The 13237-nt window shown below is 35.7% G+C and overlaps 1 protein-coding gene across 1 annotated transcript in view; it reads left to right on the top strand.

Annotated features, from left to right (window-relative positions):
• The window catches only part of LTBP1 (latent transforming growth factor beta binding protein 1), a 223830-nt gene that overhangs the window by 87282 nt on the left and 123311 nt on the right, over positions 1 to 13237 (top strand). Inside the window, exon 5 of the mRNA XM_081313310.1 lies at positions 5589 to 5756. Within this exon, the coding sequence (XP_081169436.1) occupies positions 5589 to 5756 (168 nt within the window). The remainder of the gene's footprint in view (positions 1 to 5588; positions 5757 to 13237) is intronic.

Here is a 13237-nt window from a genome sequence, read left to right on the forward strand (position 1 = left end):
AAGGGCTTGTTCTAAGCTGCTTTGGTTGTTTCCTTTGTTTATTTTTAAAAAATGTTAATCCAGCTAAGAATTAGTTTCTTCTTGTATTCCACTTTAGTTTCTGTGTTGTCAAAAGCATTTATTTATTTATTTATTTATTTATTTATTTATTTATTTATTTCCCATCTCATTTTGAAGTGACTCTGGGCGACTTACAGCATCAAAAGCATTAAAACCATAACAATACATATTTACAATATTTCTATCCTTGTATAAGCACAGTCTCTCTACTTTTCTTGATGTAATTTTTTTTACAGACTTCCTTTTTTCACAGTTTGGCCTCTACCACCTCTATTTTTGGATATGTAGAATCTGTGACTGTCATTTCTTGAGTGGTGTATACAGTATAATGTATGGTCGTTAGTACCCTTATTTTTCAATCAAGATTATCCACTTTTGCTCGGAACCAATCAGTTATACTTGCAATATATCTAAATGCTGGGACTTCCTTGAAATATATCTAATTGCTGGGACTGCCCAAACATTTACTGCTTTAAAAGTACTTTCATCATTTAATTTAGATGTTAACATTTTAGACTCATTTGATACAGTCTTTTTTTTTACTTCATTGTGCTCCAAATCAGTAGCTTCTATTAGTTATAATTAGTTGTATTGCTCGGGTGCCAGATGTCTAATGGCATTTTCAATCATTAGTTGTAGCCCATCTTCTTTTACAATCTTGCCTCCTGTAATTGCAAAACTAGAACATTTGTCTAGGCCAAATATTATTTGTCTAGGCCAAATATGGATAATGACCAACCAAACTTAGGTTTCAGAATTTGATTTACAATGTACCTTTAGGTTATCCATATAAAGCAAAAAACAAAATAGTTTCTCCCCCCCCTGTGTTTTAGTATTCACAATTGATTTTGTTCAAGTTGCTGCTGTTGCTACTGCTGCTACTGCTGCTGATAATGATTTAGGAGCTCATCCCATCTGTACTGACATGCTGTGGCACTGATGAATTGTAGCTGAATCTCCACAGAATGACTGTTGAATTGTTGATAACGGTTATTCACTTTGGCATGCTTTAATTAGATCTCTTCCTACAAGGAAAAAAATGATTGCAAAAGATAAGTCAAAAAATAACAAACATAAAAAAAAAATTCAAGGATTATTTTCCTCAACTATTAAGAACTGTGTGATTTTTAATAAACAGGCTTAAATGTTAAGAAAAATACTGTCTGCTGTAACAATAGCAATAGCACTTAGACTTATATTCTGCTTAACAGTGCTTGCAGGCCTCTCTAAGCAGTTTACAGAGTCAGCATATGGCCCCCAACAATCTGGCTCATTTTACTGACCTTGGAAGGATGGAAGTCTGAGTCAACCTTCAGTTGGTCAGGATTGAACTCCTGGCAGTGAAAATGCATATTTAGCCTGCAATACTGCATTCAGTAGCAAGCATCTCCCAATCCTATTTCATTTAAATGCCTTCACTCAAGAAACCCATATTAAGGATGCTGCCAGTCCTTATTATGCCAGCAGTAAGACCATACAGGTAAGCTAAGTGGAACCCACATTTAAATCAAATGATATCCAAGCTATTGGCCTAGGATCATCTACAGAGCCTCCAGTCTGCCTTGACATCACTGAATTCCCTGATGTACTCTTAAATAATTGTAACACCCTCCCACAAGAGCAATATCAGCATTCCCCTCCCTCCCAAAACATAACAGCCCACTCCAAGCCATGGTTCAACAAGAACTATGTTAATATTAAAACAAAGCTCTTGCTATCACTAATCAGACTTATGTATCCAATACTATACCAACAGCTACAAAGGACCTCCCTCAGCAGAAAAGGTACTTGCTAGCATGCAAGAAAAAGAAAACCATGAAAAACATCTGGACACAACTCATTCAAGCAGTCAAATCCAATGGCTCAGCCTCTTTGTGGCACATCACATCAAATTCCCAATGAAATGGCCCAACCATGATTGATTGTCCCTATCCCAGGGACCTGGGAGGCATACTTTCAGGAACTCTATATGGATATCTCTTGCAAAAGTGGAAGCCCTAGCCAAAATATAGAAAATCTGCCAATGTGGCACCAGTGACAGAGGTCAAAAATCTTGTTGCTCAACTAAGATCAGGAAAGGCCCCAGGAGAAGACCCACTTCCTCCAGATGCTATTAAAAACAATTTGGACTTCTGGGCCCATACTCTGGCCTTGCTGTTTACCTGCATCAACACTTATGAATGAGCACAAAGGATTAGGAGCTCATGATCTTTCTCCCTATACAGTATATAAAAAGGGTAAAAAGGATGACCCTGCCAATAATAAATCAATTAGCTTTCTCAATACAATCAGCAAACTTCATGCAAGATGGAAAGGTGCATAGGTTTATGGATTTATACATTTATGGAAATTCCAGAACTGGCTGGAACAAGAAAACATACTTAAAGAAGAGCAAGCTGGATTTAGGGAAGGACAATCCACCATCAACGAATGCTTACTATTCCACATATAATTGAAAAATACTACCTCCCTTTATGCCATCTTCACAGGCTTCAAAGCAGCTTTGATTTCAATTAGCTTTGATTTCAATTAGTGCAGGTTCGAGTCCCACCAGGCTCAAGGTTAACTCAGCCTTCCATCCTTCCGAGGTAGGTAAAATGAGAACCCAGATTGTTGGGGGCAATTAAGCTGACTTTGTAATAATGCCGCTTGGGGTGTGTGTGAAAGCCCTAATAAGCAGGCATATACATAGAATGAAGGCTACTGCTAAGCTTGTAAGCCGCCCTGAGTCTTCGGAGAAGGGCGGGATATAAATGGAATTAAAATAAAATAAATAAATAAATATCACAAACCAAAGTGGGAAAAACTGGAAGCCTCCTTGATTGATCATCATTTATTTCATCTAATATGTATGGTTCATGAAGGAACATCACTGAAAGAAAGATGCAATCTCATTAATGCCATTGTAACTGAGAAAGGCATAAAGCAAGGCTGAATATTGGCCCCCAATCTTATTTAAACTTTTATATTAACTCCATGCTGGGCCATCTACTTGACATAAATTTTACTCTCTAAAATTAGCTAGAAATCACAATTCTGTTTTACTCTATGTGGATGATGCAGCAGTACTCTCAAGAAAACCTGTTGGCTTTAAAAGAGTATGGAGAGCATGAGCACAGTATTTCAAGGAAGACCAGCTAGAATTCAGAAAATCGAAACCACTCATGGAGGACAGATGTTCACAAGACCAAGCAATTTCAAATATCTAGGAGTTGTCCTATATTCTGCCAACAGTAGGAATCCCCATGGTATTGCGTCACTGAAAATGCTGAAAGGGTTAGGGTTAAATTCCTCAAGACAAGAGATCCCACTATATTCCTGCAGCCTTCAAATTATTTCAAGTCAAACCAATAGCACAACTTCTCAATGGTGCCCCATCTGGGCCCTTTCACCAACTTTACACCATTAGAACTTGTTCAGTCCAAATTCCTAAGCCTCTTCAAGCCCCCAGATGGGTCTCTAATGCCACCTTGAGATTAGAGAGAGGTCTTATGAAAGTAGAAGGTAGAGTATGGATACCATACTCAACTATTGTCTTAGACTGTCCTTTTCCCCTCTTGGCCTTGCCCCATTAACTATGAGGGATAGTTTTCTGCCTCATGGAAAAAGACAGTGACAACTGAAATCTTATCCCTGGGATTCTCTCCAGGTCTTCTATATGGAGCATTTGCTCTTTACTCACAGCCAAAAATAATATAAAATGATATTCTTCTGAAGTTAGGAAACATTCTCTACTTCCCTAAGTATTGTTATCATTCAAACAGCAGATTAGCCAGCCATTTTCCCTTGTAGGGCAGATTTTTTTTTTAAAAGGTAGGAGGTAAAGTTTTTTGCTGTTCAGTCCTGTCCGACTCTAGAGGCGGTGCTCATCTCCATTTCCTAGCTGAGGAAAGATACTTCCGTGGTCATGTGGCCGGCATGACTCTACGTTGGGGCACACGGCATCTTAACCGCTAGGCCACCGTACCCATTCTAGGCTAAAGAAAGGCTACTGGTAAAAATGCAAAATACATGCTATACTTCTGAAAATAATAACAATAGTTCAGTAAATCTATATGATTGTTCAGAATCACTGACTTGATTAGTCAAATACTGCTAATAATAATAGCAGCTAAATCCCCTCAAGTTAGTATTGACTTTAATTTTCAAGTAATTTTGTATAATACATTTTGTAAAAAAAAATAGTGTGAGAAATGCCTCAAATGATTCAATAAATGTGTGATTCATCTGCAATGAACATAACTTCAGTTTGTTCTTGTGCTGTGATGAAAAGGATATGCCTACTTCAAATCATGATTATTATTATCAACTACCTAGATTCCTTTTTTAATACAGTTTCTTCTTATAGATTTTTCATATTCTTATTTATAATAGGATATTTTTATATCAAACTTTTTTGGGTCCCAATATACTGAAACATAAAGGTAGTTGATTATGTAGCTGAATATTTGGATGCTTATAAATTTGAATGCTGAAAGGAGTGTAGAAATTAGAGACAATTTTGTTTTGTTTGCACTTTTAAGCAAAATGATCTTCCCACACTAACACATAGTTTGGCAAACACATATCATCTCCATTTTTTTGCGGGGGTTCTTTACCCCAAAACTGCATATCAGAATGTCTGAATGTTGCATATAAAAATAGTTTTATAAAGGGGAAAAGCTATATAAAATTAGAAAAACCTATTGAGGAAAATGTGTACATGAACAGCTTTGTCCAAAACCAGTTGCTTAACAAAGTAAAGTCAGGCTTTGTACAGTATTTTAAAAATGACATAATTAGTCAGAAAATGCTTAGAACTGAACTTTGCAAAATGAATAGGATTTGTCCATTCCTGATCTGCAATGCTGTTGAGCCACCACCTTCATTTACAATTGAAACCCTGGGGTGCACATTAGAAGCTAAGAATAAAATAAAACCTTGAATACGTACATCCACATGGAGTGACTGTTCCAAGAATCTGTGGAAAAAATAAAAAATAAAGGGTCCCGGCAGCTGCGTCAGAGGATTTGTTCAGGCCAGGGTGCCAGGAGATTTGAGACAGATGTTTTCAGACATGCGGCATGCCTGAAACATTTCCAGGGGACGGGCTACAAATAGTGACTTAATAAGTGTAGAATCAGGAAAAGTATGCAGGGGAGAAAGGCGCAAGAGTTTATTCACCCTCTAGGTGCATACTTAGTCATTTTACATTACATCTGCGTGTCAGGATTGGCTTTTGAAGCTGTCAGATCCTTGGTATTGCTCTTTGACTGTGAATAAAGTACAGCATTGTGATTTCTAATCCCACTCCAGTGACTTGATTTTAAATGTGGATTTGGAGTGAATCCCGGCATCCTGTTTGCTCAGCTTCCTACTCCTGTTTCAGAGGCATCACTGGATGTTGAGGAGAGAACACTGACGGATGCCCTGTTCCATTTAGAACTTGTTGCTTTTCAGAACTCTGTATCTGTAAATCATTGGAAAGAAATCAATGGCTACAAAAGTGATCTATTTGTTTTTCTTTTTTTCTTTGCCTCTGCTCCCAGTGGGAAATCACACAGGACGCATAAAGGTGGTCTTTACACCCAGCATCTGTAAAGTGACTTGTAAAAAAGGCACCTGTCAGAACAGCTGTGAGAAAGGAAATACAACAACGCTGATTAGTGAAAATGGGCATGCTGCTGACACCTTGACAGCTCCCAACTTCCGAGTAGGTAAGTTTGGTGAATCCTTATTTGCTATTGTTAGACTTAGCTGTTCATACACTTGGGATTTTTGTTTCAACCTTTTTCCAGACTATTAGATATCTTCTTCATTGCTCTTGATTTTTCTTCTAAAGTGCAAAAAAAGGAAAGAAATAGAATTATTCAAAATCTGCTTATGATTATGTGCACAGTATGGCAGTACTGTACTTTCGTGTGGACCCACACATTTTCATAGGAACCCACAAAATTGGATAGAGCAATGGCAAAATTGAATAATAATAACATTCTTTGAATTTAATAGTTTAATGTTTGGGTAAGTAAATGCAAAAACTCATTGGAGTTAAATGAAACATTCCTGAAAAACATTGTCTAGGAATTGTTTAACTCTGTATTCCTATGAATGGAATGGGCACCAGCGTAAAACATGTGCTTTGAATGCACTAAGAACACCACAGATTTTATGTCCGATATCCACATAAACTGAACATTTAAAAATGTAATGAAAGTTATTATGATGATAAATGAACTGGGTCTGCTTCCAAATAGAACATTCAAACAGTATATCTGTCAGCTGTTATATAACTGGTCTTCAAAGATGATTGATATTTAATATATTGCAGTGTAATTATATTGTTCGTTGCTTTTCGAATCTCTTTCCAAATAGAATAATGCTATTCCTCTATAGGATATAAGGCAGATTTGAGAAAGACAGTCTCACTGCCTTTCTTTATAATATGCTGAGCTGTGCTTGAAAACATGTTCTCAGTACCTCTAACAACATGGGTGGTATAAAATACTTGTCACTGTCAGTCTAAAGAGGCATCCAAGATTGAACACTAAGAGCTGACTGGCTAGTCCTATCATTAAACTATGGTGAACAAAATTAAGCTTGTGTATCTTTTTCTCTGACATTGAAGCTTCCTGAGTTTCAATTTAGTAATCAAATGTGGTTGCTAAATAGAACACGTGGCTTCCCCAACTACTGATAGACAAACCAAAGTTAGGAACCATGCTTTAAATATTGCTTTCAGTTTAGATTGTGTCTTGGCCATATAATCAGATTTTAGGGCAGTGGTTCTTAAACTGGGGGTAATTTGGGTGTAATGAAGCAATTTGTGATTCCTTGTTTGTGATTTGAGAATCCAGTTTGGGATTCCTGCTGCCAAGATGCTTGTGTAAAACAACAGAGTCTCTGTGTTTGTGGCTGTGGTGAGTGGGTGGATGGGAGTAGTGACATTATTTGAGATAAGGAAAATAGATGGGTCCAATAGTTGAAGAACCATCTAAACTTTTTCTAGTAACATCAGACTCGGCTTGGCATTACATATGAATGGAATCTTGTGTGAAAATAGACTGTAAACTATATTAGTAACCTTCCATTGTGTGGATTCAGATTCTAAAGTATATGGTAGTATATGTGTCAGGACCCACCCCAATCCACGTCTTAGGAAAACAAAAACTCTTGGAGTCAGTTCTAGTCCAAAAGGAATTTTTACTAGGACATGCTTGGTTGTGGAAATACAAGACTGGACTTGGTATTGTTTTACAAATTGAAACTTTATAAAGAGTTCCCGGTTCAACCCCCCTTGCCTCAACCCCATTTGGTCAGCCCCCCATCATTTTACTTCGTGTCATCCCTTTCGTGGGAAAAAGGGAACTTCGAATCTTTATGGTTATTTACTTCTTCCTTTACAAATTCAAATGGAGACACAGGCCAGATGCCTTCTTCCCTAACCCTCCCTTTTGTTCCCCCAGTTCAAAAGGTTTCCCTTGGTCTTTGAAATAACCTAAGGCAGGCTGAATCCACATGTGCTCCTCCTTCCTCGGGAGATGGCAGAATCCATGGGGGGGGATAATGTTTTAAACATACATTTATGAATGTGATATAAATGGATTCTGACAATATGGAGTATTGAAAAAAAAGTGGAGAATTTTTGAATGAATGCTACTAAGGAACTCAGTGGCTGTGATCATTGTTGAGCCTAAATGTATTCATTTGTTTTAAAAGACATATACCAAGTGGCCTAAAATATAAGTTAGTTCAGAATACCTATTTTTAAATAGGTAGGAAGAAATACAATGATAAGAAAATTATCCATTTATTTTATACATCTATGTGTTTGTCTAACAAATGAATGAAAACATTGAACAAAGAATGTTTTGTATGATTGTTTTATTATTTTAATTATTGCACTATTTTTAATTTTTGTTTGTATTTTAGTTTTCAGCTTCCTTGAACATCAATTTTCAGATGGAAAAGCAGAAAGTAAATTCAGTAGCCGATTTTTTTAAAAAAACACACACGATATTTTACATTTATTTCATTGTACTGCCCTGCAAATTTTGGAAACAGTAAGATTATTAGCTTCTTATAAAAGAAAGAAGAAGCAATAAGTGGTACAAACAGATATATTTATGTTACTTATATATTTATGATTTGTAGGTACAAATCTGAGTTACATCAAGACTGAAATAAAGATTAAAATTGGGATGGGGAGCAAAAATACATGATTTTATCATTGAGAAGTAGGGCCGCCTTGTTTGCAAGTCCTAGAAGCAAAAAACCTGTAGATGATTAAGGACTGGGATGGACAGCATCCAGCTGTAGTAGCTGTGAAAACAAAGGGTCTTTAGTCTACAGTGAAAGCATCTGCAGTTTTCAGAATCCATGTTAGCATCTGGAGTATTAATTGAAATGTAGTCTTTCAATCCCATTCCTAGCTCTAGATTGCTCAGTTCTGTTGTTAATTCTCAAGAGCTAGTAAGAGCCTAACCTTCGAAACCACAGCATTTATTATGCCATGTTTTCATAATGAGGGATCCCAATGGGTCAGATTATTAATCGCCTAATTGGGAAAGTATATAAAATATAAATACAAAACTGTTTTTTAAATATTTGTTTTAAAATGTTTAACATATCAGGATATATATTGTGGATGAATGCCCAAATAACATCCTTGCGATCATTTCTATGATGCTAGCAATCTTTACATGATGAGAAAAATTTTGTAACTCAGTTGCAATATTTCTGCATGAGATATTTAACTTTCCCATTAGTTTATGAAAGCCCGTTGGGTGACTTTAGGCCAGTCTGTCTGTGATAACCCAATGTCTATTCAGTTGTGCAATTGTGAGGAAAACAGTGCAGTGTATGTTGCCTTGAGCTCCTGATAAGATTGTTAGATTTTTTAATTTAACAAATATAATTGAAACAATAGAGATTGTGTCATTACATCTTTCCATTTTGTATTAAATGGCTTCTGTATCATTATTAGAAGTATAATGATTCTTTCCATCAATCCCATCTTTTCTCATTTGACCATTTTGCATGTGGCAAGTAACAGTAGCCATGCATTATTAAAATAAAAATGAAAAACAGGAAGACTTTTACTTACTTTGGTGTGTAGTCCAGGATGAAAGATGCCTCTGAGGCAAGCTCTACCCTTGGTGACTCTTGGAGAAACACTATGTCGACTAGATTCTGGCAATATTTCATTGTTCTTCCAAGAGCACTCTGGCAATCTCTATGTCTCAAGCCCTAAATCTATCTGTTGTCTTTCCCTTCTTCTACTTCCCTTGTTATTGCGATTGTGTTTTTTTAAATTTCCTAGTCCATCCCCTGTTTGCATCACATGTCCAAAATACAGTATGTGAGGTTCTGCTTGCTGTTCATTATCTCAAAGTAATATTAGACTTCATTTAATCAAGAATTGATTGGTCCATTTTTCTTACCCTCTGTGACATTTCTAACAACTCTCCCCAAATCTGTAAATCAAAGTTTTCTATCTTCTTTTTCTTAGTTTCTGGCTTTCACTGGCAAGACCACTGTTTTAATGGTTCTATTACTTGAAAAGTCCTTAGTCTTCATGACATTGTCTGCTTTTCTTCCTAAGACTAATCTCCTCTTTACTCCTTCAGCATAATATCTAGCTTTATTTGTTCTTGAGCACTTAAAACAAACTATCACTGTTTGCTACAAGTTTGATGAATAGAAAAGCTAGCACTCCTGTTGATCTTCTGACTATAACCTTAATGATATCAAAATTGGGTGATATGCAGTAAGTCCCCTCTATCAGCCAAAGGTGAACAGAGAAGGCGAAAATATTCCTTGATTTCTATGTTATACTCCAACTCCTTTACATCTAAAATCTGCTCTGGAGGTTTGAAGAATCAAAAGGTTTTAAGGTTGCAGAGAAAGGGAGAATTGCTGAATATTAGCCCCACCCTTGGTATGCTGATGAAAGCTTTTTGTTAGCAGAGAGAAACTAGATAAATTTTTCTCATAGATTTTTTTTTTACATTATAAGCACTTTTTCCATCATAGAATCTGCTTTTCAAAGAATTCATAATTTTCATTTCATTTATTTACTTTTTGGCAAGGAACTGAGTAATACAGGAAATGGAAAAAAGGAATAGCATGATGAATGTTGTAGAATTTCCCAACTAACTTTTGTAATTATATGACTCATTCTTGCTTATAAATCTGTTCTGACTGAGGAAGATTGAACAACAGAAGTCTAATCTGGTTCCTATTCATGTACTGACAAAAATGGTATGACTCTGTTCTTGTGCATCTAAAGTTTAGCATCCACGGTATTTTTTTGTTTTGTTTTGTTTTTTTGCATTACACATCTGAAACAAAGTAAAATAATCTTAGGTTCCAGAGGTGCATGGCTTCCAGGCATATACAATCCTCCCAAATCTTCGATGTGGCTTCCAGGGACCTCCAAAAACTGTTACCACATTGCAATTTTTAAGGCGATAGGAAGAAAACTACAAAGTACATATATGGAGACATAATCATGTGCACTACATTTGCATTGCAGCCCTTAGTGCACATTCAAATGCTGGGTGTGGTTATCATTCAGAAATGGTTCTTCCTTCTTTGCTATTTTCACTGGTTGCTCTTTCTTTGTCTGTTTCGCTGTACCAAAACATCCAATAAGGCTGCCAAATTCTAGCTGTAGCTATGACCTTTAAAAAACAATCACAATAACAAGGGAAGTAGAAGAAGGGAAAGACAACAGATAGATGTAGGGTTTGAGATACAGAGATTGCCAGAGTGCCCTTGGAAGAATAATGAAATATTGTCAGAGTCTAGTCAACATGGTGTTTCTCCAAGTTTCTCCAAGGGTAGAACTTGCCTCAGTGGCACCTTTCATCCTGGACTGGGTTTGCAATATACACACCAAAGTAAGTAAAAGTGTCCTTGTTTTTTCCCCCCTTTTTATTTTAACAATGCATGGCTACTGTTACTTGCCACATGCAAAATGGTCAAATGAGAAAAGATGGGATTGATGGAAAGAATCATTATACTTCTAATAATGATACAGAAGCCATTTAATACAAAATGGAAGGATGTAATGACACAATCTCTATTGTTTCAATTATATTTGTTAAATTTAAAAATCTAACAATCTTATCAGGAGCTCAAGGCAACATACACTGTACTGTTTTCCTCACAAATGCGGAAAATGTGGATGTGACTTGTAAACAGACAAATTCTTCATGTATCAGAAACTTATTCAGTAGTAGATTGTTGGTTTAAAGGGTTCTTTTTTTGCAGAAATAATTTAACATAGAACAAAGAAAATGAGCACCAATTTTATGTTCCATGAAAATAGAATGCCGAACGATACTTCTGCCCTCATTTCTGCTCATGTTTTCTCAATAGCATTGCTACCATTATACACCTTATTCAATTTTTCCATATTTTAAGTGGAATCGTGTAAAATGCAAGGGACAACATTAAAACTCTGATATTTGAAGAATTTTTTATTTGTGGGTAATATGTCAGTATCTTAGACAAATATATACTTTAAATAGCACTGGGAGGCTGGACAGGAGAGAGATGACATAAAAGGATCCAGTGCCAGGGAAAGCAGATTAATGAAAAGCATAGTCAGACAAAACAGCTTGTGGAAGTATTTGGACAGAAGTGCAACAAAGCTTTTTAAAAAAATGTTTGGCAACTTGTGCCAGTCACTTTGTGCTTGGTGTTCTTATAATTGTTTCTTTGTGCATCCTGCCCCTTGTGTTGCAATATGACCCTTTATACTGCCAAAAGCAAAGCAGAAAAATTTAAAACATTTTTCTCTTTCCCAGTGGTACTCAGTTATCTAGCACTATATGATGGATAAATTCATCCCTCAGAGCAGATATGCACCAGTTCTGCTGTGTCATTTAGTGATCTTTTGAAAAGGGGAATAAAGAACAGAGATCTTTATGGACAAGTTGAGAAAAATACTGCCTTACTTTAAGTCTGGTTTGTTGTGGCTATCCAGGGTAGTCTTTCTCAAACTTGACAACTTTAAGACGTATAGATTTCAATTTCCAGAATTCCATGCTAGCCAAGGAATTCTGGGATTTGAAGTCCACACATCTTCAAGTTGTCAAGATTAAGAAATGTTGCTCCAGGGGCTTAAAGGATGGCCTTATCAGTTGCTACCAGATCTTTTTATTTGAAGATTCTGAGGATTGAACTGAGATTTCAAAATGATTCAGTATACAAAACCTTTATTTAGACTATTCCCTATTGACCTTAAATAGGAATAAGGTAAATTTCATACACTGACATTTAGAACATTAAGCATAGTAAGTGGATTTGGAAAATTAATGTTACATCTTCATGTATGTATCTTTTTTGCTTTGTCTGTCCATTTTCTATCTATCTTGATAGTTTTCAAACATATATTCTTTGATTCTTCAAACATTTTAAGCTTTAATAGAACATTTAATTATTGTGTTTTAATGGTAATGTAATTTATTAAGAAAATGTTACACTGAATTAGTATTCAAGTTCTAAGCCCGGATGCTGAAAGAGTTGACTTCATGTTTAGAAAAACTGGCTATATTCTACAGTATTACTGAATTGGCAACTGAGAATTGTGTGCATTGCCTCTGTAAACTTTTGTTGACAAACAACAATTTCCCAAGTTTTCTCAGTATTTTTTTTTCTTTTTCAGTACAGGTATTTAAAATAGACTGAAATCTAACAAAGTTTGGCTTGCATTGTGTCTGCCATTATTAAAAGAAATAACAAATAAGATTATAGTATTGTACTTACAAGAAACTACATTTTTTATCAAATAGCAAATTACTACACAAGTATGATCTTACTATATAAGTATTATAAAGACATAATTTCTTGTGATTAGGAAATTGACATGGAAAATCAAGCTACCAACAAGAACTTACTTCTGGATAAGTGGCTCAGAGTTTGGTTCACATCTTTCATAATTGTACGGTGCATACATTAAAATTTTATGGAATTAGTACTAAGTCATCTGCTTCCATACCCCAATTCAAAATTTCCTAATTTACCTTATTTGATTAAAAGATTTGGAATTTCTCTTTATGCTGTGACATTTTGACATTATCAAAATTTTATTCCATGCTAGTTAACAAAAGAATGTGTTTCCATAGTGACTTCTAGCTATTAAATAGCTTAATATTTTTGAATAATCCAACATTGGACTTCCATTTGGCAG

The sequence above is a fragment of the Vipera berus genome, assembly GCF_964194415.1.
Source record: "Vipera berus genome assembly, chromosome: 1".
NCBI classification, from domain to species: domain Eukaryota; kingdom Metazoa; phylum Chordata; class Lepidosauria; order Squamata; family Viperidae; genus Vipera; species Vipera berus.